Raw genomic sequence first — 24,614 nt, 5'->3', positions numbered from 1 at the left:
TCTTTCCAGTTTGGGAGGAGGTAGAGAGGATGAATGTTGATGTTACAGTTCCATCTTGTGGACAAAGCAGAATTATCGCCGGGATGCCCAAATATAATATGCACAGTTGTGGAATATGCTGCCTAATCAAAGAGGTGTCTTTGTCTACATGAGCAGCCATCCAAAATAAGTGCAGTCTCACATGAGGCTGTGGTTGCAGACCTTTAAAGCACATTCAAATCACACACACACACACACACACACACACACACACACACACACACATTTCTGGGCCCTGTAATTTATCCCTCACAGAGTTACAATTCCCAACAAAACTTAACTACGATACCCAGGATTCCATGATGGGAGGAGATGTGTTTTGAACACGCTTCAAAGGTATAGCATGTGTGCAGTCTGTGTTTTGAGCCAGTAATTCTATGAACTGAGTGATCATTGTGCAACAGGTGCCAGAATGGATTATCCCTTGGTGTGATACAGCAGGGTTACACCAAAGAAGCCACAAGCAGTATGGAGCACAAGTGGCTTGTCTGTAGCCACTGCAGAGCATCTGATGTGCCTACAAAAGGTCCTCTGCTCAATCTCCAACAACTTCTGGCTGAGACCTTGGTGATCTGCTGCCAGTCAATGTAGACAACTTTGAGCTAGATGGACCAATGGTTTGACTTGGTATAAGCCAACTCTCTCTGTTGTTGTTGTTGTTGTTGTTGTTGTTGTTGTTGTTGTTGTTGTTGTTGTTTACAATTCTATCCCACTTTTCCTCTAAGGAGCCCAAGGCGATATACATGGTCCTCCCTTCCCCCATTTTATCGTCATAGCAACCTTCTGAGGTAGGTTAGGTGGAGAGGCAGGGACCAGTCCAAGTACTTATGCTTCTGTATTGCTTTTATATTTTTTAGGGATGCATCTAAAATATGAATGAGTCCAAGCTGTGTTTGGAAACAAATGTATTAATACAAGCACACACTCTCTAGGATGGAATTGGCAATCTTAACACTCAGGGGACTCTCCTCACCCTGATTATCACTTTCACAAGCCATGTTTTATTACAGATTGACTACTAAGAATACGCAGGTGGCGCTGTGGGTTTAACCACAGAGCCTAGGGCTTGCCGATCAGAAGGTCGGCAGTTTGAATCGCCTCAACGGGGTGAGCTCCCGTTGCTCGGTCCCTGCTCCTGCCAACCTAGCAGTTCAAAAGCACGTCAAAGTGCAAGTAGATAAATAGGTACTGCTCCAGCAGGAAGGTAAACGGCGTTTCCGTGTGCTGCTCTGGTTCGCCAGAAGCGACTTAGTCATGCTGGCCACATGACCTGGAAGCTGTACGCCAGCTCCCTCAGCCAATAAAACGAGATGAGCGCCGCAACCCCAAAGTTGGCCACGACTGGACTTAATGGTCAGGGGTCCCTTTACCTTTACCTTACTAAGAATACAAACTAATACATTTTCTCTTTAACCGAGGAACCGTCAACGACTACAAATGCACTGTAAATCATATTTCTCTAAATAGTATCTTATAACTGTGATAGCTTAGGCCAACTGTTTTACGAAAGCTTTTCAAAGGCATGGCAGAGAGTTTTCAGTTCTTCTTTCAGGTGGGTAACAATTTCCTTCACTTTCTGCGGTGAGTCAAGAACCTCGACACTGCAGGTAAAGGGATTATAATGAAGAGTAAAAGGTTTCTTGATCTTAACGGTGTATTTTCTGTAGAGGAAAAAAAATTGATCAAAAGATGAGTTTTTATGTTTTTACAAGTGCATGCATTTTATAGGGTCTGGAGAAAAGTGTGTTCTTTTCCAGTTTTATGATTGGCACCACCGGAAAATTAAATAGAGCAGGATCTCATAAATAAACTGTGGCCTTAATGTTTACCAAGTAAAAGTTTTGTATGGAGATGATCCGTCCAACTGTTGGTGCATCCCCTGTGCCTGGAGAGATCCCCAAATAACACAGCTCAAGACCTCAAGATCTTAAGGACTGCCTCTTCTCATCTGAGCCCCTTTTCTATGCTCCCCCCTCCACAAGAAGTCCGAAGGGTGGCAACACGATAATGAGCCCTTTCTGTGGTAGCTTCTCATTTGTGGAATGCTCTCCCCAGAGAAGCTTGCCTGGCTTATTTAGTGGGTTCCTCCCAGAGGAAAAAGAATTGACTTCTTTGGCATGCAGAAAACTAGGAAATAAGACCCCCTAAGAGATGGCATAGTTGTCAGTGCTGTGAAATAAGGGGTGATGCTTTGTCCCTGTGTGCCCCCACTCCACAACACACACATGCCAAGTTAAGAACTCCGAAAGGACAACAACACCTTCTGAGGTCTGTGCATGACTCCGTGTTCCCATCAAAGGTGTTCTGAAGGCCAAATCATCCTCACTTGGTGATGGGCAAGATCTGCTTTGAATGAGTGCCATTGCCATACTTACTGGAGCTGAGACTTCATGTCTTCAAAGTGTTCTGCTACAAAGTAGACGGGCTGGAAGGACTGGTCCTGGTAAGGCTGGACGGCCATCGCGTCTGTGTCAAAGGGTTTGTACTGTGGCTTCTTTGACAAAGCATACTATTAGTAAAGGAAAGCGACAGTGTTCATGTTCAGAAATGTCAAAGATGTAGGCTTAGAATGCAAGGAGGGGGTAGCAACCAAAGCGAAAAATTACCATATTTTTCGCTCTATAACACGCACCAGACCACAAGACGCACCTAGTTTTTGGAGGCGGAAAACAAGAAGAAAAATATTCAGAATCTCAGAAGCCAGAACAGCAAGAGGGACCGCTGCGCAGTGAAAGCAGCAATCCCTCTTGCTGTTCTGGCTTCTGGGATAGCTGCGCAGCCTGCATTCGCCCCATAAGACGCACACACATTTCCCCTTACTTTTTAGGAGGGAAAAAGTGAGTCTTATAGAGCAAAAAATACGGTAAATGGGTGTGGGAAGGAAGAAAGGAATCTATGGGGCTTCAAAGGGGTGTGTGTGGCAATGTTTAACTTTAGTAAAGAGGGGAGAGTTGTCCCTTCCCATCAAATATCAGTGTTTCCTTCACCTTCAATCACATGACCTGTTCACCTGGATTATTTAACCTTTGGAGACAATTTCATATCTATACTTCAAGTTTGTTTATTTCTAATGATGAATGAACTCCTCATTGTGTGGCTTGGGACTGGGATGAGCAAAATGTTTTCTCCCTAAAGTGGAAATAATTGCTGCTTTTCCTTTTCTTTACAAAAAAAGCTCAGTTCTGAAATTGGATTAGTCGTGCTGTCAATGAATTAGTTGTGCTACCAATGTTGTCATCATGGGTGCAAAGGGCTCTGACCAACTCCCTTCCCCAAGCCCCCCTATTCCTGTCAAGAACTGCTTAACTCTGCTTCTTGCTCCCTTGCTCTTAACTAAGCCGATGGCAGTAGGACACTAACAGCAGGTCTTGGGAGCTCTGGGGAACTGCATTTCCCAGGGTCCCCGGTGCCTGGGATACTGCTTCACGCAGAAGCCTCCAGAGAGCCCTTCCATTGCTACTGCCCTGCCACTACCCTGTGGGTTTGGAGGAAAGAAAGGAAATAGGGTTAGTGATAGGTAAGAGAAGGGCTGCCTGGCAGTACAGTGGTACCTCGGGTTACAGATGCTTCAGGTTACAGACACTTCAGGTTACAGACTCCGCTAACCCAGAAATAGTACCTCAGGTTAAGAACTTTGTTTCAGGATGAGAACAGAAATCGTGCGGCAGCGGGTGGCCCCATCAGCTAAAGTGATACCTGAGGTTAAGAACAGTTTCAGGTTAAGAACAGACCTCCGGAACGAATTAAGTTCTTAACCTGAGGTACCACTGTAGTGATAAGGACAAATCCCAACATGATCTTGCATTTGGGTAAAACTCTGCTCTTTGTATTCTAAATCACCCAAGCTCTTTACTTGCCTTTACCTCTACTTGCCATTTCTTCCAAAGATGGTGTGAGAACTAGAGGAGAAAAAACTGCTTTGACCCAAAGGACACAATTTTTTTTTAAAGGGGACCCAAGACTCTAGTTTCTTGATTAGCAGTGCACTGTATGTGGGAGATTCCTGTGAGAGTCCTCGTTCAATCTAAACCAGATGCATCAGTAAAAACATGCAGATATATTGTGTTTCAGGCCTTGGGAAAGCCAGCTGAAAGGTTTCAGAACCTCAGGCGTGAGTTTTCAAGCAGAGCCCTTCCTTCTTTGCTGTGGGAAGTTCTGCTTTAAAATGATCAGATGACCCGAGGTGACCTGTAGGGAGCTAAGGGAGCCCTGTTTTTCTGCAAACGAAGCATGCCAAGGGGTGAGCTCTGCCAATTGTGAAGTATGGGCCATTACATTTTACTGTACGTAGGCTAGACTCCAGCCGGGGTGTTAACATGAAATTCATTTGATTTAATGCAGAACAGCTGACAATACAGTAAAATTACAGTGCAAAACTCAGTGTCTCGGGTGCATTCTATAGCTCAGCAAACGTAAGGTTGGCCAGCAGGCAAACTTTCATGCTAGTTGGGGATTTGAATATCATCGTATAGATCTCACCTCCTATTTTGAAAGGCAAAGCTAGGTTTCTAGGCCAAGTGATGGTTGAAAAATAGGGTTGAAGCTTGCCTTAAGGATTCGGCTACAAAACCAAAACAAGAGCTGTCAATTAAAAGCACATGGTATCCACTGCTTAAAACAAATACATATTTTGAAAGCCATCTTTTGATAGCTTTGCAGAGAGAGATAATTACATAGTGGGTAGATTGCTGGACCAGAAAGGTACTCTGACTTCCACAGGGTGAGTCCAAATTTGAAGAGGGTATTAGCAGGGCACACATATGCCGTCATGTGATAGACAAAAATCCCATGACTGCAGTCATGGAGCAGGAATTCTAACAGTTACTGCCCCCCTCCTCATATTTCAGCAGGTGGTTGTTCTTTACACTGCACAGGGAGTTGGGTGGGTTGGCTTACCAGGTGAGTGCCAGACTCTGACATTATAATTGCCCACAATGCCCCAGAGCAACATAACATCATTCTGGGGCATTTTGGGCAATTGCAGTGGCAGCTGCCTGGCATTTTTATGAGATGATGTTGGACCCTGGAAGCCACGGTCCAGGTTCAGGGCAAGCAAAACAAGCAGCAAAGAAAAGTGTGGAAATAGAGGTTGTAAAGCCTTTAAAATGTGCCTTTCCACTGAATCCCAAAATGCCCCAGTGTTGCCCTTGCAGTACTCAGCAGGAGGATGGAGACAAAACTAGAATCAGTTGGCTCCGCCTTCCATTGGTTCTGACTCTGCTTATCATTGACTCTGACTCCACCTCCTGTTGGTTTGCCTTTCTGCTCTATCAGTTCCCATGGTCACCGGTCACCACTGTGCGTTTCCGTCTACAGTGTTGGGCCCTGGTGCAGGAAAGCAGCACTGCAATCAGAAATGATTGGGGCACCCTAATCAGTATTGGCATTCCACCGGCTTCTGAAGACACACCTGCTTGGATCAGCATTCCCCTGGAACATCACCTTCTGATCTTATTGTTTTAAACTATTTTAGGGTTATAGTTTTTAGAATTAGGGATGTTTTGATGCAGTGGTGGAATTGTTTTATTGTGCTTTTTAAAGAATGTATAGGTTTTATAATTGATTTTATAGTTGCAAACTGTTTAGAAGCCATTTTGGCTTGTAAGCAGTATATACATTTAATAGAAACAACAACAGTTGAGATGGGGGGAACACACACGCCACAGCAATGTTTTCAATATCCTGACGTCATCATTTTATTACACTCTGCTGGTGACTTGGTAGCTTCACCGTTAATTAGAAACATGAGGGACAGATTCATTTTAAAATGAAGCACATGAACATTAGGCGTAATGCTGCCCTCTAGTGATCTCAGCTTATAAGTTTATCTAATGTTAAAATAATACTTGGAGAGAGGGGGAAACAAACTTACCATCAGCTCCCCATAGGAGGACAGGAGACCTGCTCCATAGGCTTTAATAGTTCCATTTTGTTTGCAGAGTCCAAACTCAACAGTAAACCAATAGAGCTGGTAAATACAAAGAGTAATGGGGTGGGAAACTCCTCTGAGAAGTCCCAGCCCCACCAGGTTATCCTGTGATTGCATGTAGTCACTATGTCCATGGAAATACACTGCATTACGTTGCAAATTTATTTATCTGCGTTAACGTTGCTCCTCAAAGGCAGCTGTCTGCTGGTGACCATTTTGATTTCCCCACAAAGTCAAACAAATGTCAAACAAAATGGTGGCTGTTGAGGCCAACAAAACTTAGTCCTTTGGGGTGGGGAAATTGAGGGGAAGCATCTGCTAGACTCACCTTGGGTTCTGTTTCTCATGCTAGAAGACAGATAGCCAATGCTGTGCCCTTCATATCTTGTTGTTCCCATCATCCCTGACCATTGGCCATGCTGGCTGGGGCTGATGGGAGTTGGAATCCAAGAATACTCAGAGGGCAACACATTGGCTACCCCTGCACTGGAATGTGACTATATCACATTGCAAGAATCACAAAAACTTTGCGTACACAGATCAGGATGAATGCTCCATACATTGGGATGCCATCTGGGTTTGTTTGGGAATAATTGTGTGTGTGTGTGTCTCTCTGTGTGTGTCTGTGTCTGTGTGTGTGCATCTGTGTGTGTGTGTATCCATGAGGAGGATGCAATTTGCATTTTCTACCTCAAGACACCCAAATGTCCTGGCATTAAAAAACAAAATAAAAATAAAAACCAACCACTGAGCATTTTCTAGGGGAGCTTGAAATAGCTTATATTTTGAGCCTTTGGTATTATACTTGCAGTATGAAAATACATAAATATATACTCACTGTTGACAGTTTTTCTATATCAGCATCAGATGCTCCAAGAGAAGCTAACCCAATATCCTAGATCAAAGATCAATATATTTATTGAAAAGCTGGTTTATGAGAACATACAGTCCTTTTCTGTGAATTATTATTACACTGAAGGTATGATCCTTAGCTTAAGGGCAAACATCTGTGTAGTTTTGTATGCCTGTAATTTCCCCCAGTTTAATCTAGTATATCATGTAGGTTAACAATAATAACAATAAATTCAGAGCTAATGCTGCATATTTGGATTATAGTTTAGCCAAGTGTGCATGATACAGGGAAGCATAACACATAAATTTCTAGTATGAAATAGTCTTTCCTGGTCCACACCCATGTGATTTGAGACACATCTGGCAACATCAGTGCAGAACTAGGAACCAAATCGCTTGCACTTAAAAAGTGATGTAATCCAACCATGCTCAGCTGAACACAGAATAGAAAAAACTTGACCCATTTCCACCTTAATGAAACCTAGCAGAACTATGTCATGTTGAGTAGCGCCATTACCATTTGTCCATTCTCAAGGAGGAAGTAATGCTCTTGTTAGTGCAACTCTGACACTACTTGAAGCAAAGGTTTTTGGAGGTTTTTAAGGTAAAATAAAGGCCATCTATAACCCTCTGCCACATATCTATCAGATGAATCCTCAACCTATTTCCCCCCCTTTAAATTGCCATGCCCCTGAAGAGCACAGACAATTCCAGGGTGCCTTTTCTGGCTCATCCAACCCCTGAAACCTTTGAAAATGGCTGGATCAAATAATTTAGCCCCCTACTATCTGGCATAAATAATCGGGAGTTGAACTGAACACTCAGGGTTGAACTGAGCTTTTCGGCCAGACCAAGGAATTGTGCAACCTCCTCACACTTGAGGTTTGGAGCTCTCCAGACCCTGGTCCCATAAAAATAGGTCTAATATCTACATCGTTCCCTTCTTTTCGAGTCTTGGAGGCTACTGCACGCCATCCCTCCTATATAATACATCCCACCTGAGTGAAGCCTGCAACTTATTCTGCTTTGGGTGGGTGGAATTAGGTAGCAAGTCCAGTGGTTTCCTATCTGGCATAAATGATTCTACAAAACAGGGGTCGTTCCTGATCATTGGCCATGTTGGCAAGCACTGAAAGGATCTGGGGTGCACCTACATTTGGAGGACCACAAGTTCCCCGCCCTCTAGATCAAGGATAATCTTATGTAGGAGACTCCTGTATATCAGACTATTTGTCCACCTGGCCCAGTGTTATCTAGTCTGACTTGCCGAGGCTCTACAAGGTCTCAGACTTTCCTTGTTGTTAACTTCCTGTTCCTTTTGACTGGAGATACCTGCGACAGGTGACTTCCTGCATATAAAACATGTGCCCTTCCACCAAGACACGGCACCTTTCCCTGTCAGAACAACAGAAATGTTACCTGAGAGAACTGGGCAAATTCTTTGTCAGCTAACATGGGAACGTGCCCCAGCAGTTCGTGACAGCAATCACTGTGAAAACGAAAACATGTGCTGTTGTTTTTTAAGAGTCATAAAATGTGTCCTTTGCGTCTACCTGACAATCCACATCTCAATCCAGAGAATGTACCTAAGATGCCTCTTTAAACTCCACAACACAGCAGGCGATAGTGACAGTGGCTTTAGTGAACTGTTCCTTTCTTAGTCCTCTTGAAGAAAGAAAGAAAGAAAGAAAGAAAGAAAGAAAGAAAGAAAGAAAGAAAGAAAGAAAGAAAGAAAGAAATTGGGGGAGGGGACTGCATGTGATCAACGCCAAGTGAAGTTTGAACCTCAGACACATTTATGCAACTTCTAACGAAACAGGAATTTGGCATCTCAAATGCTGATGTTGGATCCTGATCTCAAGATCTGAAAGCCAGTGGAACGTAATAAAATACGGATGGTGGGCGGGGTGGGAGGTGGGGAGAGATGGATAATAGAAGTTACTGTGTGGCCAGAGAAGGGTGTTGCGTGTGAACAGATCATAACAGATTGATGCTGACAGTCAAAACTATGCTCATGCCAAACGGAGTGAGAATCTTGAAGACTTCCTATAACCTTTTCCTGCTCCCAGCGGCTCTCTGAGAAATAGAGTCCGCACAACCCCCAATCCTAGAGGAACAGAAATATTGTGCTATATGGAAGCAACGAACCAGCTTCTACAGAGCCACTGCTGGCCTCCCTGGCCACTCCCTGAGAGTGACTACATGATCACCCGACTCCTACTCACGGTTCTGGGGAATGCATTGGGGAAGACGAGTGCCTGATGTATTGGGTTGTCTGAAAGACACGGAATGCCAGGCTAGCAAGGAAATCCCGAGCCGACAGAAGCCCGGCAGCTGGCCTCAGCTTGAAGCCAGTTCTTTCTGCAAGGAAAATTAAAGGAGGAATAAAATTCGGAATAGGCATTTGTTTATTTATTGCATCCAAATCACTTAACGCAACCTGCCATGCACTGCTCAGTTTTCATGAATGCCATCATGCCATGGAAACATGTCTTTACCTTCCTCTGACAAAGGCTCTCCACTCTAGCTGTGGAATACTTCGCTCATGTGTTCTTCTCACTAAATGATTCTGTAACCCTCTCAGGTTAATAATTCTTCGCAAGCAACTTGCAAAATTGTGTAATATAAAATTGTAACTACAACAACACACACACACAAAACACACAGTCATGTTCTTAAACATGGATATCTCAAGAGTTGATGAGCTGGGGTAGAGGAAGGGAGAAGTATTTAGTAAGAAGAGTAACTTGTAAAAACTTTTACTTGTGATTTATGGCTCTCCAATAAAAATTGGGCTGCAATAAAGAATAGGGGAGGTGGGCAGGGGGCTCACTTGGACCGAATGCTTAACATCTCCTGGAAACCCAAAGAGAGTTGAAAGGAAATTCATGACCAGTTGCCCTAAAGGAACTTACAGGAACAAATTTCTACTCTTAGCCTCCAAATACAGCTACATAAAATTGTTTTCCCTTTTTGGCTATAGGTTTTCGTTCCTTGGAATAAAATCATGTCTAGTATCTGGATAGATGCATTCCAGAAACACAATATTCTCTCTCTCTCTCTTTAATGACTTGGAAAGCCATCCTTCAGTTTTGTACCAAGGTAGTACAAAACCAGTTGCCATATTGTGTATCGAGGCCCCATGACCACCCTGTTCCCTAAGGGATAAATAACTAGACACCACACAGCATATTGGTTTGGGATCAGATAAGGCCACAACTTTATTGGTTACACATGTGAAGTTTGGCCATAGGCACTGTGGTAAGCAACTACACATGTCACTCCCGCTCATCCGCTGGGAGTGTTCCTAAGGGTGAAGCTGAGGGGAGGGATGCCCTATGACCTACATCAAATTGGGGCGTCCCCCAAGCGGTCCCTCTTGGAGGAGTGGTATGGCCCTAGCCTCCATCTGGGCATTGGGCAGGAGTCACTCCTTCTGGATCCCTTTAACAGGATACCTATACCCATGGAGGGGCAAGTGGAAGCTACAACCTCCCCTCCAACCAAGACTATGCTTACCCAATGCCTATCCTCCATACAAAGTTGTGATGATTGCTATGAGGTAGGCAAAAAGCCAAATGGCAGCGCCAATTAGCCAAGTGGGGGAAATTCCTGCCCGGCCCCTGAAAAATTAGGTGACTGATATTGTACATAGCAAGGTTGAACCATCCATGAAAAGCACTAATCTGAGGGATGGGGGGGTGGGAGAACTGGCACAGCAAGAGAAAGACCAAACGGCCATGCTGGCCAGGCATTTAAACTTCACCTGGACGCAACACCAAGGGCTGCAATTGGTTGGTTGGTCCTGTGCCCAAGGGAACACCCACTAACTCCTGCCGCCATTGGTCCATTTGGCAGCAGGAATACGAGCCGGCCTGTGATAGGTCAGTTTGCCAGGAAGGCCTGGGGCCCACCCACAAAGCCGCCCACCCCAAAAAGGGGTGAATGGACTTTTAGGGTGATGCATGGAAGCCAGTTGCCATATTTTAGGAGGTGGAATATGGGATACGTGAACTCATCCCACCTCAGTTTTGGATTTGGCTCTGAAATGGGCTTGAGCCAATTCTGAACTATTGTTGGGTGTGCCACATTACAAACCCCCCATTTCCGGATTTCACTTCTGCCACTCATAAGAACACCCTTACTTGGTAGCAGTCCTACTGCCATACCTCCTTACCTGTTAGAAAAGCAGAAACGTCCCGCAGCTGAGGGATATGGTCTGCTTGATACCCGCAGTATTTTTCCAGCTGATGAAAGGCCTCCAGATATTGGTGGCAGGCATGAGTGGGATAAAGACTGCTTAGCTTCTGGTAGACTTCTTTCCTGAAAACAATAGGGGTGTTAGCTTACAATGGACCTCTTTGCAAACAGCATATTTTAAATGATACACCACACACATAAGACACACTTTTCTCATAACAGCGACAGGGCTGCGGGGCATGTTGACATCATGTGCACATGTTGCGGGGCATGCACACACGGTGTGGTGACATCGTGTGGCCCTGGGGCCCCTCAGCTCTGGAGGCAAGGCAATGTGCCTGCCCCTTGAATGCAGGAATCTCAACTAAAGCACCCATGCCATCCAACCTCTGTTTAAAAACCTCCAAGTATGGAGAGGCCACCACCTCCTGAGGGAGTCCATTCTACTGTTGAACAGCTCTTACTGTCAAAAAGTTCTTACTGATGTTTAGTTGGAATCTCCTTTCTTGTAATTTGAAGCCATTGGTTTGGATCTTACCCTCCAGAGCAGGAGAAAACAAGATTACTCCATCTTCCACGTGACAGCCCTTAAGATATTTGAAGGTGGCTGTCGTATCTCCTCTCAGTCTCCTCTTTTCCAGGCTAAACATACCCAGCTCCCTCAACCATTCCTCATAAGGCTTGGTTTCCAGACCCTTGATCAACTTGATTGCCCTCCTGGATCGATGGGGGCACCACATGGACATCTGCTACTGGTATTTCATGGTGTTCACTGTGGTGAACACCAATATGTACGTGGAAAATGATTGCCATGTAAAGCAGATATGAGGAACCTGTTGCACTCCAGATATTGCTGGACTCCAGCTCTATCAGCCCCAGTGAGCAGGGCCAGCAGTCAGGGATGATTAAAGTAACTGTCCTTAAAGGGAAGAAACATGTTTAGTTGTTGGAAAGAGAGCATGTAATAATCATGCAATGGCGTGGAGCCTTGTGGAAGTAGGTTTTTATTCAGCTCTGGGGCTCTCACACATTTGTAAACATTGTTTTATGAAAATTGAGGTCATTCTTGGAAATGCTGACTAAGCCAACAACCTTTTCCTGTTTGTATTGTACTTCTCTCTCTCTCTCTCTCTCTCTCTCTCTCTCTCTCTCTCTCTCTCTCTCTCTCCCCCTCCCTCCCTCCCTCTCTCTCTCAGCTGCTCAAGTGTTGCTATGAAGGGTGAAATTCAGCATCACATAATGGTTGCCCCTATTTTCAATACATATCAAGACTAGGGTGCAGTTTACGTTAAAGAATGAGAAACAAAAGATATCAGCTTCCAGTGGCGGCTATTGTTAATACTGTTTTTAAAAAAACCCCAAAAGCTTTATGAGCTTTAGACCACTTCCACAATCAGTCAGGGAAATTTCGGGAGAGCAAGAAACCAAACTTGTGCTTCCTACGCAGCGTGGTTGAATTCAGCAAGATATTTGGTCCATTATTCTGTCCTATTTCTTCTTATCAAAAGCAGGGGTGAATAATCTGTTTCAGTTCAAGAGCTGCATTCGCTTGTGGGCAACCATGCCAGGGGTGCGCAGGGCCAGAGGCAAAAGTGGGGAAAGGCCCTGCAGGGTGTAGGGTAACTCAACATCATCTAATCCTCCCTGTGAGGAAATCAGAATGATTCTGATTTTGACACTTTATCAGTGGTCCCTGGAGGCATCCTGTCATGGCTAGTGGTCATGAATTTCTCTAAACCTCTTTCGAAGCCACTCATGCAAGTGATCCCGAGAGTAATGCAGTTACATAATTAGACCCCAGACTAACTGTGGTGCCTTCGTGGTGCTTTGGTGTCCTCCAGATCTTTAGACTACAGCTCTCATCAGCTCCAGCTAGCATGGCAATGGTTAGGGATGATGGGCATTGTAGTCCAAAACATCTGGAGGGCATCATATATATATATATATATATATATATATATATATATATATATATTATTTTATTAAAGTTTTCTTGGTTTACAAAGGTATGTGCAATGTCTCTTTTTTCAAGTTACATTTTCCATAGGTCAGTTTCATTTGTTGAGAAATTAGGGTTACATTAGGAAGAAAAATGGGGAGAAGAGGTGGTGGGTGGGGGTGGGGTCGGGAGGCGATATTTCTATTTTGCTTAATGTATGTGTGGGTTTTTGTGTCAGCGTCGTTTGTGCTGGTTCTATTTGCTATTCGCTTCTGTTCCTTTGGTGGTGAGAGAAGTTGGGGTTGGCCTAGGGTGAGGTTGCTTGTTTGTGCTTGGCTGTGTTGAACTTTGTTTTTGTGTGTGAGTGGAGTGTGTGTGTGTGTTTTTGAATCAGGTTAGCCATATTGATTCATATGCTGTTGGTGGATTATTGTCATTGTCTTGTTGGGCTGTGTATGTGATGAAGGGGAGCCATACCAGGGTGAAGGTATCGTCTTCTATTTGTCCCCGTGTCAGTTTCAGTTTTTCGGTTAATTTTTCTAGTAAGGCTGTTTCCCATACTGTTTGGTACCATTGATCCATGCTTACTCTTGACAGGTCTCTCCAGTGTCTGGCTATGATGTTTCTGGTTGCTGAGAGTAGGTGGGTTATGAAGGGCATTATATTGACTGCTTTCAGCTCTAGACTGAGGGTTCATCCTTTTGTGCTGTGTCTTTAGGCACAGGTCTGGGATTTCTGGGTCTGAGTGTGACTCACAGTTTTTTTCTACTGTTGCTGCTGCTGCTTTCCCCGGGGAAAACTGTGTTTTACTGCTGAATCAAAGCAAACAGCAATCGAGTTTTCTGTGGATTGTCATTTGCTCTGATTCAGCAATAAAAAAATGAGATTTCCCAGGGAAGGCAGCAGGACAAAACAAAAACAAAAAAACCCTGACTTGGACCTGGAAATTCCAGACCTGTGCAGAAAAGCAAGTGTGGAAGACTCAGCCCTGCTGTGTTCATGAAGCCCTGCTGTTCATTCTGTTGTGCCTGGCTTCTAACCTAAAGACCTACTCTAATGGCTCCACCATATGAAAGTGGTCCCTTTGAAGTGCGTAGCTAGAACAGAGACCTATTGAATTGTTTAGGGGAAAAATATCAGCCACTTTGCTGAGCTACTGAGCTGGCCAAAGAGTGTGATGTCCCGGAATCCGGAAGAATAATTTGTGGTTTGAGTTGGAATATGGGGTGAGGGTCCGTATACCCATCTCTTCTCCAAACTGGACCCAGGCACAGACTGTAAACTTGGTTTGCATTTTGGCCACCAGCCACCTAACTGCCTCAACAGTCTACAGCTGCTTAATGCACTCTGTAAATCCCACTGGTTGGTTTTACGCTAGATGTGAACATTGCACAACCAACGTCTTATTTATTTGTCACCTAATAATACGAAATGTCTCTAGATGACTTACAGGGGTGCCAATTTGAATAAAACATTGTGGGGGGGGGGCCAGGTAAGCTCCGCCCCACATAGTCAATCAGATGATGCATTGCACACACACTATTTAAATGGGAATGCCCATCAACTTTGCAGAGGCCTGGCCCTAGGAGTTGGCTCCTTTGATGACTTACTACAATACCACCCTCCACCAAGAAATGGCAATAAGCAGGATCATCATGCAGTAGTACCTTGAGTTACAGACACTTCAGGTTACAGACGCTTCAGGTTACAGACTTTGCTAACCCAGAAATAGTACCTCAGGTTAAGAACTTTGCTTCAGGATGAGAACAGAAATCGCATGGCGGCGGCATGGCAGCAGCGGGAGGCCCCATTAGCTGAAGTGGTACCTCAGGTTAAGAACAGTTTCAGGTTAAGAATGGACCTCTAGAATGAATTAAGTTCTTAACCCGAGGTACTACTGTATTCCCTCAAAACCTTGGAATAAGAGGCATGTCCTAACCTGGGACCGAAAGGATGTTCCTGTCAGTATCAAGCAGGCAGCCTCACTGGGATAGGCATTCTATAAAAAGGGGCCACCACTCAAAAGGCCCTCTCCCTTGTATGAATCTCACTTTGATGGGGTGCCTGGAGAGGGGCCTCTGCTTCATATGTTGGAATCAGATGTGCCGTGTTGCATATGGTTCGAGGTACCACTATTATTTTCCATGCCAGAGAATGGAAAGGTGGGAAGGAGCCATTTTACATTCTCACCTTCCCCCACATGTTCTACAGTTTTTGTGGGCCATTGTGACACCAGGCACTTACCATGTAGCCATTTCCTGGGCTGTGTACTCAACTCTTGGCAATGGGTCACCCCTGTAAAAGAGCACATGTGATTAGAAGTCCCTTACATGCTACAAATATAGGAGATACCAAGGATCTTCTAGAAAGTGTCCCTGAGGCCTATTGTTTGTTGATCAGGGACAGAGCTACCAACTTGAATAAAATATTGGTGGGCCTAGGTAAGCCACGCCCCACATAATTTTAATATATGTTATTATTATTAATATAAGCCAAAATATTCTTAAAAATAACTACAGACGTTCACTATCTTTTAGAAGTTCTCCCTTTTCTTCCTGTTTTCCAACAGAGGAGGCTACAGAAGTCTGCAGAAAACTATACTACAACTGCATGAATGTGTGAGCGGTGAAGAAAAATGGGAGAATGGTTATTGCTTTTGTTTTGTTTTATTGTGCACTTACTGTCTGAAATTGAAGGCCAGGTCTGCAATAAAAGCCCTTCGCTTCCTGTATTCAGCATCGGTGTATCCCTAAAATTGGATTGAGAGACAACACTTCACTGCAGTAAGTAGAATAGCCAAAAAATATAATATAACAAGATCCAAATTCTTAGTGTATGAATGTAGTTCTGATAATGGTTGAGATAATAAAGAAAGGCTTCATGGAAGAGGGCAAATGAAGTTAGCAACTGTCCAGTTAGATCTGCAAATCATAGAGTTTATGAACTGGGCAGCACTCAGTTACCACCAGGTCTAAATAACTCACCGGATGGTCATGATCCAGATCAGGGTCAAATTTGGTGATCAGATGATGGCAGTTGTCAAGGTCTCGTATTTTCTTTGGGAACCACGGTGCTGCAGCCGAGGGTATAAACCACAGATTGTGAGTGCATGCAGGGCCGTTTTAAGCATATCCGGCACTGTAGTGCAAAGATCCCTCTGGCACCCCCCCTTTCCCAGAGTTGTCGACCCTTTTTAAGGGGGTGGACCCCAAAGTTGTTGACCTTTTTTAGGAAAGGTTCCCCAGAGTTATTGACCTTTTTTTGGAGCTGACACCACACTTACACATTATCTCTAACAAGCCCTTAGAGCAAAATAGAATAAAAAGGCAGAAGCCCAACCAGCTGGGCAGGGTATAAATAATAAATTATTATTATAATTATTATAAAATCTAATGAAGTCCTCAATTCAAAAGCAAGACTCATTCAAGACTCAGCAGTTCTTCTAATTCATCCTCATGATTTAAATCACCACATATGAAAAAGTTAAAACAATCACCAGTTTGTTGTTCTTTAAATAAATGAATATAGACACAGACAATGAAGTTCCCAGCCAAGTTGTGTTTAAGTACAAAGCTGACGTTTTCAAATATTGGGGGTTGGGTGTGTGTAAAGCAGGGACATCCTGAACCTAAAAAGGACCCAAAACTTGGGTCACAAAGGCTGCAGCCCTAACTGCACTTACCTGAGAGTAAGCCCTGCTGAATCTAATAGGACCTTACTTCTGAGTAGACAGTAGGACTGCAGCAAGAAACACAGTTGGGAATTAGGGATTTCTGTTTTAAGTCTCAACCAGAGGAAAATGTAATATTGGAAATTAGGGAGAAAGGAATATGAATAGATTGGGAAGAGGGGGCTGACGAGAGACCAAAAACCACAGGTAACAAGACAAGGCACCTTTTCTGGGGGGGGCAAGTCTCACACGCAGTTGCTCAGGGCGAGGACAGCAGAGGGACCATAGTTGAGTTGTGCATGTGTGCTTTTCAGAAAAACGTAGAATTGGAAGGGACCCTGCGGGTCATCTAGCCCAACCCCCTGCAATGCTTTTTAGCTTGCATTGATCTAAAAAACCTTCAGTGCCTTTTTTTTTTAGTTGGATAGGCAATTAACAGGCTTATTTTACAAATAAGGGAGAAGGAGGGTTGCTGGCTTGGTTTGCCTTTGTTCTAGTTTTTAGCATGTGCTTAGTACCATAGTTTCAGGCTGTGAGCCATCCTGATATCTATAGGTGGAGGTCAGTAGTAGTAGTAATAGTAGTAGTAGTAGTAGTAGCAGCAGCAGTAGTAATGGTGATGATATTTTTCGCAGGGCTTGGAGTGGGTAATGGCCAGCTGCTGGAATGAATGGGGTTGGTGCTAAATGGTCTGGATTGCTTTAAAACCCCTAGGGACCTTGTTGGTGGGGGGGTGAAGAAGGAGCCCACCCCCAAAGAGGAGGAGGAGGAGGAGGAGGAGGAGGAGGAGGAGGAGGAGAAGAAGAAGAAGAAGAAGAAGAAGAAGAAGAAGAAGAAGAAGAAGAAGAAGAAGAAGAAGAAGAAGAAGAAGAAAAGCGAAGGGAGGAGGCTTCCCTCCCCCAGGATAGAGTTGCCCATAACATTAAACACAGGGCACGATTCCAGGGAGAGAGAGAAACCAGGGCAGCAGCTGCTGCTACTCACGGCTTGGGCTAGATGTATCTGAACAGGACGGGCAAGGGCACCCTGCAAGTAGGGCTGCAAACCCAGCATGGAGGCTCCAAGGAAGAAAGGGGGCAAGTCGTGGGGGCACCTCTATTCTTCTTCTTCTTCCTTCCTCCTCCTCGCTCTCCACTACCCCCTCACCATCGCCCACCTCCCTCTTTCCACAGAGTGGGCAGGTGAAAGAGAGAGAGAGCGCTGCACACCAGCCAGCCATATAGTTGGCGGGGCGCAGCTTCCATCCTAAGCCTCTGCAGGGATCACTCTCCTCCTGCGGAGGCTTGGGAAGCAAGCTGCACGCCCGCCAGCGTTGGGAGTTGCAGCTGGCAGGTGCAGGGAAAGGGGAGGCCACCAGCAAAGCTGCACAGCTCCCCCACTCACCGGGGCACCCCTGAGAGGCCAGCGCCCTGGCGCAAGGCGCCAGTAAGCCCAATAGGAAAGACACCTCTGAGTACATGATACCTACATCATGTGGGGGTTGAACAAGAGCTGGAGTCACTGCAGCTCATATAATTTAGATGGAACACCCCAGATATGCTGGCCAGGGATGATCACTCCTGGGGACGGATTCCCATACCCAAGTCTTCAGCAATCATAAAGCAGGCTTAGTTATTTTTGGTATTACCGCTTAATAAACCCTTATGAATGTTGCACTACTGATTAAAAAAAATGTTTATGTGTCTATATGGAAAAGTGAGGCAGAAGCCCAAGAGATTGCTTACCTCTTTCTTCTTGGTTGGCTTTCACATCCTCCGCCACCCTCTTTAAGGAATTAGTGAGGCTGCTGACCTCGCAGTTAGGAACTTCACATCTCACGAAAAATTCAAGGTCATCTGCAGTGTTTCTAGATACTTTAGCTGGTCTGCTTTCAAGGTGATAGATTTTAGTATCGAACACCTGTAGAAGGCAGTCCCACATAAGCACGTATTGTGTGTGTGTGTGTGTGTGTGTGTGTGTGTGTGTGTGCAATTGCAATGCACAGGGTTGTTTACAAAAGTAACAAGCATATCAACAAAAGTAGCAAGCAAATAAAAGTAATAAAATACGAATTTGACTTCCCCTCCTTCCCAGAGCAATCTGGAACCTTTTGTTTAACCGGAAACTGTGCTACACAATTTTATGCATCTCTACTTGGGAAGTTAAGTCGCATTGTATTTGAGTAAGATTGGTGCCCATTTAAGTGCACATGGAATTGCAGCTCTAACAAAAGCACCATTAAAAGTGTGGCCACTAGCCTTAATGGTCATGTTCCGCATCCACTGTCAGAGGCAGGAAGCCTCAGAGTACCAGTTGCAGGGAACCACCAGTAGGGCAAGGGCTGTAGCTCTCAGCTCCTGTTAGTGGGCTTCCCGGAGGTACCTGACTGGCCACTGTGTGGGTACTGGAAAAGAAGGGTCCTCCTTGGACTGGTCCAGCAGGAATCTTCTTATGTTATTGAGGCTCATATGCAAATATTCCTCTACCACAATCATTGTCAGGGCATGTTGGTAATTATCTCCACATCTCTTCATCACCCTGCTCCAAATTAACATTTGATGCACAGTTTTGGGCAAACGTGCTGGGTGTTTACTCATTTAAAAAAAATGAATTAAGTTGGTGATGATCACTGAAAACTAATACACTGCCCCCTACAGACATTTATTATTTTTCCACTGCTAAGATCTTAAAAACATTTTCATTGCTTTCTATTGCAAAAAAGGAAATCAATATCAAAATAAGCCTCACGAACCCGTATATAAAGCACTTTTTTAAAAGACAGAAAGAAATCAGAGTCTTGTAGGATTAAAAGAGGCAAGGGTTCAAATCCTCACTTTGAGCCAATCTCAGCTTAACAGGGCAGGCTAAAAATGGGGACGAATAAAACTCTCAGGCTCCTTGGAGGAAAGGCGGCATATCAGTGTGATAAAGAGATGTACCTCGAACACTTTGGCCGCCCTAGAAATGCCCGCTTTTCTCCCGTTGCGGAGGGCGAAGGTCAGGGTCAGTGTGGCTTTTCCCGCAGCCTCTCTTTCCCCCGCAGAAGGGTCTTTTTTGGTCGACGGCTCCATCCTCGAAGGCAGCTCCTCGTCTAGGTTCGCGCGGGTCTGCCGGGGAAGAGGTCCTGCCTCAGTCGAGGCAAAGCAGTCTTGGCTCTTTCTGGGAGGAGGCGGAGATCCCACCTCGCCTTCCAGGAATGGCGGCGGCGGCGCCTTTATGCACCTGGCTCAGCTTGGCAAGCAATCGAGGAGCTGTTCGTGGGAAGAGGGAAATCTGCCCACGACGGCTGGGGACTTGTCCTCCAGCACTTGGGACGTGGGCTCATGTAACCCAGAAGGGCGAGAGATGGCGCAGTCTCTGCTCACGTGTGGCCGGTCCCACCAGGAGAATTGTAGGGGGGACCAACTTGGGAAGGTACTCCAAGCAGCCCCTTAATAATAATTATCATTCAAAGCAGGGCGAGTTCCCCCCTCGACTGGATATTTTGACCTTACCGATTGATGAGCTTTATGCTCGCTTTAATGTTGACGGGTGTTAAATTGCTAAAATGTCTGTTAAATTGTGCATTGTTGGGGTTTCTTTTTAGTTATTGGTTCTAGATTTGTATTGGGTCTCCTTGTTGTACAACTGTTTAGGGGTTTTTTGTTTTAAAAAACGCCCTGAGCACAGATATATTTCCAGGGAAATGGGGGGTATAAATAAATGGATTATTGACTGGTATGTATGTGTTATCAAAAGTGTTTATAACCCGCCCTCCATCTGTACAGATTACCTATTCAGAACATAAGATAAGGAGGATCAGTCGAATTATAAAATACGACGAAGAGCCAGAAGTATGGTGGTTTGGTTATAGACTCCGGCTAGGATTTGGGTTCAAATCACGACTCAGCTATGAAGCTCATTGGGTGGCCAGGGGCCAGTTTGTGTCTCTCCTCCTAGTCTACTTCATAGGGCTGTTGTGAGGATAAAATGGGGAAGAAGGAGAACCACGTGCGTCTCTTGGTTATTGTTGTTGTTTAGTCGTTTAGTCGGGTCCGACTCTTCGTGACCCCATGGACCAGAGCACGCCAGGCACCTCTGTCCTCCACTACCTCCCGCAGTTTGGTCAAACTCATGCTGGTAACCTCAAAAACGCTATCCAACCATCTCGTCCTCTTGGTTATAGATGTAACGATATAGATTTAGGTGGTGTTTTATTGCAGTGTGTTCCGCTGATTTTATGTCATGCTTTATGTTCAAGGGACTGATAAACTGAATAGAAAATAATTAATTGGTCGATTCGTGTATAAAGCCCGTCAAACTAAACAGGCATCTGAAAACAAAGGAGTCCGTTAAATTATGATAAACTTCTGAACTTCCAAATACCTGGGCTGTCTGGCGTCGGTCCAGACACGCACCCTACACTCGGTATGGATCTGCAATTGTGTGTTGCCTTGTGAGGAAGAAAGTCCGGCTTGGATGGCAGTTGTGCATTTGCGAAATGTTTTGTACTGCATTGGTCGCTCACCTGACATGGGAGAGAAGGTAAGCCGCCTTGAGTCCCTATCAGGGAAAAAGGCGGTGTATAAATAAATATAATCAGTTCGCATCCGTCTGGGGAGACAACGGAGGGGAAGAAGAAGAAGAAGAAGAAGAAGAAGAAGAAGAAGAAGAAGAAGAAGAAGAAGAAGAAGAAGAAGAAGAAGAAGAAGAAGAAGAAGAAGAAGAGAGCGAAGGCAGATTCCCTGGCCATTGAAAAATAATGATTTGCTCTCCAAGGTACCGCCAGTAAAGCAGATGGCGCGTCTCCTCGCGCCAGGTGCCCCCAAACAAAAACCATACGTATTTAGGGAAAATGTAAACGACTTCTTCTTCTGCTGCTGCTATCGAGCTTTTTTATCCTGATTTTTGGAAAATCAGTGGCTGGAATGATAATGCTGGATGTGAGAGAAGGAGGCTGATGGCTAAAGAGGGGAGGGTTAAAAAAATAAAAACCCGTCCTTTATTTTAAATCTTCTCACTTGAAACCCAAACACAAACGAAAGGTTTGCTGTGTAAAAACGGACTGAAATATATTACCTCCGTTTAACTCAATGCGTTTGGATAGAGAGCGGGGCAGCAGCGGAGTTGTTCCTTGTTTTGTTCTGTTTAAATGCTGTTCATCCTGTCCTCCCAGTTTCGTTCTTTCTTAACATTGTGAAGAAATGGACAATGAAATCGTGTGTGTGGGTGTGGGTGTGAATGATAGAGTTGGAAGGGATGCCGAGGCTGATCTAGCCCAACCCCCTGAAATGCAATAGCAATGCGACATAGATATCGATAGCAATCAATGTGGATGCTTCTTCCTTAGACAATTCCTGTCCGAGGTGCTGAAACTGCCTCCTAAAAACCCAGTACAGATTCATGCCAAGCTGGTATATATTCCAGCTAACCCGATGTGAGGTGACGCTAGTTTTCCTCTAGTGATCGGTTGTTAACCTCTGGGATCAAGCAGGATGGAGTCATTCTGAAAAATCTTTTTTAAAATCTATTTCTCTTCTTTTTAAACTATATAGGCACCTACAATTAAGCTAGGGGTGGGCAAATATATCACCAGCGGGATATAAATGCCTCTAACTGGGGCTGACTCGAAGACAAAATGAAAGTATTGGGGAGTTTTGTTTTTTTGTCTGTCCTGCTACTAAAAAGACAATGAAATAAAGCTAAATGGCGTGGGGGGGGGGTGGTTAGAGGGCCGGACTAGGATCTGAGAGACCAGGGTTCGAATTCCCACCCAGCCATAAAGCGCATAGATTACTTAAGGCCGCTCACTGTCGTTCAGCCTAACCTACCTCACGGGGTCGTTGTGAAGATAAAGTGGGGAGGGGGAGAAGCGTGGATGCCGCATTGAGCTTCTTCGAGGGTAGGGGGAGTATAAACGTAGTGCGTATATAAGAGTTAGCGACGAGACTCCTTTAGCTGAAATGTAAGAAGGTTTTTTAGTTCAGCCCTACTGCTTTGTTGGTGATAAAATCAGCCACTTTTAACTTAGAACTCAGGCACGATGTAGCTGGTCATTTTTAGCAGAAAAGCTATGGAAAGAATCGGTGACATTTTGTCTTTTTTAAAAAAGTAAGCTGAATTTATTTTGAAAGCTAGATAATGGGGGGAAAGACGGAGACAAAGCAATATGCTGTTTTTAGAAGACGTCAGTTCTAAATTAAACAAGCAAACAAAAACCCCGATGGTATATTTTTATTTCTTGCAGTGGTGTGTATTATTTTATTCCTATCGAGGTCTGCTTCGGTGATCCTTGACAGTGAAGTTTTATGTCATGAAAAGAACAATAAAATACAATAAAAACAGCTAACAGTCTCATCTTCACAGAGTGCGATCTGTGGGCCACTAAAATGCCTAATAGTAATTGTGGAATACAGGCATCATGTTAGATGTTATAGCATGCGCGCCTCCGATTTTTTTTTAACGAAAACTCATAACGCTTAGACGTGGGGTGGGGTTAATGACATTTTTACTGTTGATTTTATTGCTTATTGTTCACTTTTCCTTGGATATTGTCTATGTTTTTATTATGGTGCGAACTGCTTTGGTATTCCTTTTGTAAGTGAAAAGTGCTATAAAAATCGTTTAAACTAAATGGATGAAATAAGGGTCGTCCAGGAAGAGCCCAGCATTGGGAAGGTGATCTCCGCAACGAAATCGGTACGCACGTCATCGATCAAAAGACCGAGGAAGGATATTCTATCGCAGAATCTTCAATTCCATGCCTGCACCGGCGGGGCTCCGGACCCTGAGGTTTTGTGGGAAATGGCTATTTCCACCAGAGACGAGAAATCCAAGTAAACTGCAGTCCTGAAGTGCGAATTATCGCGTCTCCCAAACCATCTAATGAACTCAGCGTTTATTTGAATCCCTGGTCCTCCCAGACTTCTACTTGAATTTCGTTGCAATAGCATAGTCCCCCGAGATATAATATAGCTGATTTTTTCGGATATCCCCAAGCTTTCGCTCAAATCAAGACTTCCTCAATGTCTTTTGTCTTCCGTACTACAGCTTTACACGAGCCAAGTTCAGCACCACCACGTCCCGGGAATTTCCGCGGAAGGAGCTCCTAGTAAGTGGGTTGCAGCTCAACAGGACCATGTCTAGTTAGAAGTCAGTCCTATCGAGTTCAGTAGGGCTTACTCCCAGGTAGGCTGGGTGCTCTCCGTCTCTTTAAAGCCTTTGATTTAGGCTGGATCCTGCCCAGTGAAATGTGTTCCATTTCCGCGCGCGCACACACACACCTTGGCTTTGAGTCCCTTCGATAGCTACGATTACTCACTGCAAATGTATTATGCAAATGGGGAGGAAAATATTTTCCAACAACATCAAAGCGTTGCCTCCCCCTCAGTTGTGGAATAGTCATAATACTCCCCGGTGCTCAGTTTTTAGCTCTCAAGAGGCCGTTTAAAAGAACTACTGAAAAACTGATTTTAGGCGCAGAGGCTCTTCCTCTGCCCCCCTGGTAGGGGGACGTTGGTGACTGTTCGGGAGAGACCTGCTCTCCCCACTGAGCTCAGATCTCTTTGGCTTCCGCTGGGCCTTCCTGTCTAGGGAGAATCCAAGGGAAGCAGCTGCCCCAGAGAGTGATATGTGCAGGGTTTTACAGAATCATGGAATGATTGGAAGGGACCACAAGGGTCATCTAGTCCAACCCCTTGTAACGCAGGAATCTTGGATGCAGGGGTGCAGCCAGGATTTATGTTGGGGGGCAGGCTTCATGTTAGGGGGGGCAGAACCTCAGTTAGTTAAGTATTTTTCTTGATTTACTTGATTTAAGGGGGGCAGCTGCACTATGCCCACACTTTGATGCTTCTTCATCTCCAACAACTTATTCAACTATTTGCACCGCTCCTCTGGGAGGATCCTGGAATCCAATGAAATGCTGACATGTGCGTGTGGGTGTGGGGGGGGGTGTTAATGTAGGAGAGACTGAAACAGCACAAACAGGAACTGAACAGGAAGAGCAAACCATCTCTAATGCATCG

The 24,614-nt window shown here is 44.8% G+C and overlaps 1 protein-coding gene across 1 annotated transcript; it reads right to left on the bottom strand.

Moving 5' to 3' along the window:
- Positions 1-1,406: 1,406 nt before the first annotated feature.
- Positions 1,407-19,735, bottom strand: LOC114605512 (tyrosine 3-monooxygenase-like). Its single transcript, XM_028746863.2, has 12 exons — positions 19,548-19,735; positions 18,354-18,528; positions 15,944-16,032; positions 15,641-15,708; positions 15,204-15,254; positions 10,998-11,143; positions 9,046-9,181; positions 8,240-8,309; positions 6,807-6,863; positions 5,912-6,007; positions 2,415-2,548; positions 1,407-1,700 (listed from the first exon to the last, which is right to left on the bottom strand). The coding sequence occupies exons 1-12, from the start codon at positions 19,677-19,679 to the stop codon at positions 1,541-1,543; spliced, it is 1,314 nt and encodes a 437-aa protein (XP_028602696.2). The 5' UTR covers positions 19,680-19,735; the 3' UTR covers positions 1,407-1,540.
- Between the last annotated feature and the right edge of the window lie 4,879 nt (positions 19,736-24,614).

The sequence above is a fragment of the Podarcis muralis genome, chromosome 10, assembly GCF_964188315.1.
Source record: "Podarcis muralis chromosome 10, rPodMur119.hap1.1, whole genome shotgun sequence".
Lineage (NCBI taxonomy): Eukaryota > Metazoa > Chordata > Lepidosauria > Squamata > Lacertidae > Podarcis > Podarcis muralis.
The sequence above is the reverse complement of the archived record's forward strand: the minus strand, read 5'-3'. Positions and strand labels throughout refer to the sequence as shown.

Coding starts and splice junctions, on each gene's coding strand:
- LOC114605512 (XM_028746863.2), bottom strand. CDS start 19,679: ATGGAGCCGTCGACCAAAAAAGACCCTTCTGCGGGGGAAAGAGAGGCT. Junction 15,255..15,640: donor CTGGCCTTCAATTTCAGACA/GTAAGTGCACAA, acceptor GCTCTTTTACAG/GGGTGACCCATTGCCAAGAG. Junction 6,008..6,806: donor ATATAGAAAAACTGTCAACA/GTGAGTATATAT, acceptor TGTATTTACCAG/CTCTATTGGTTTACTGTTGA.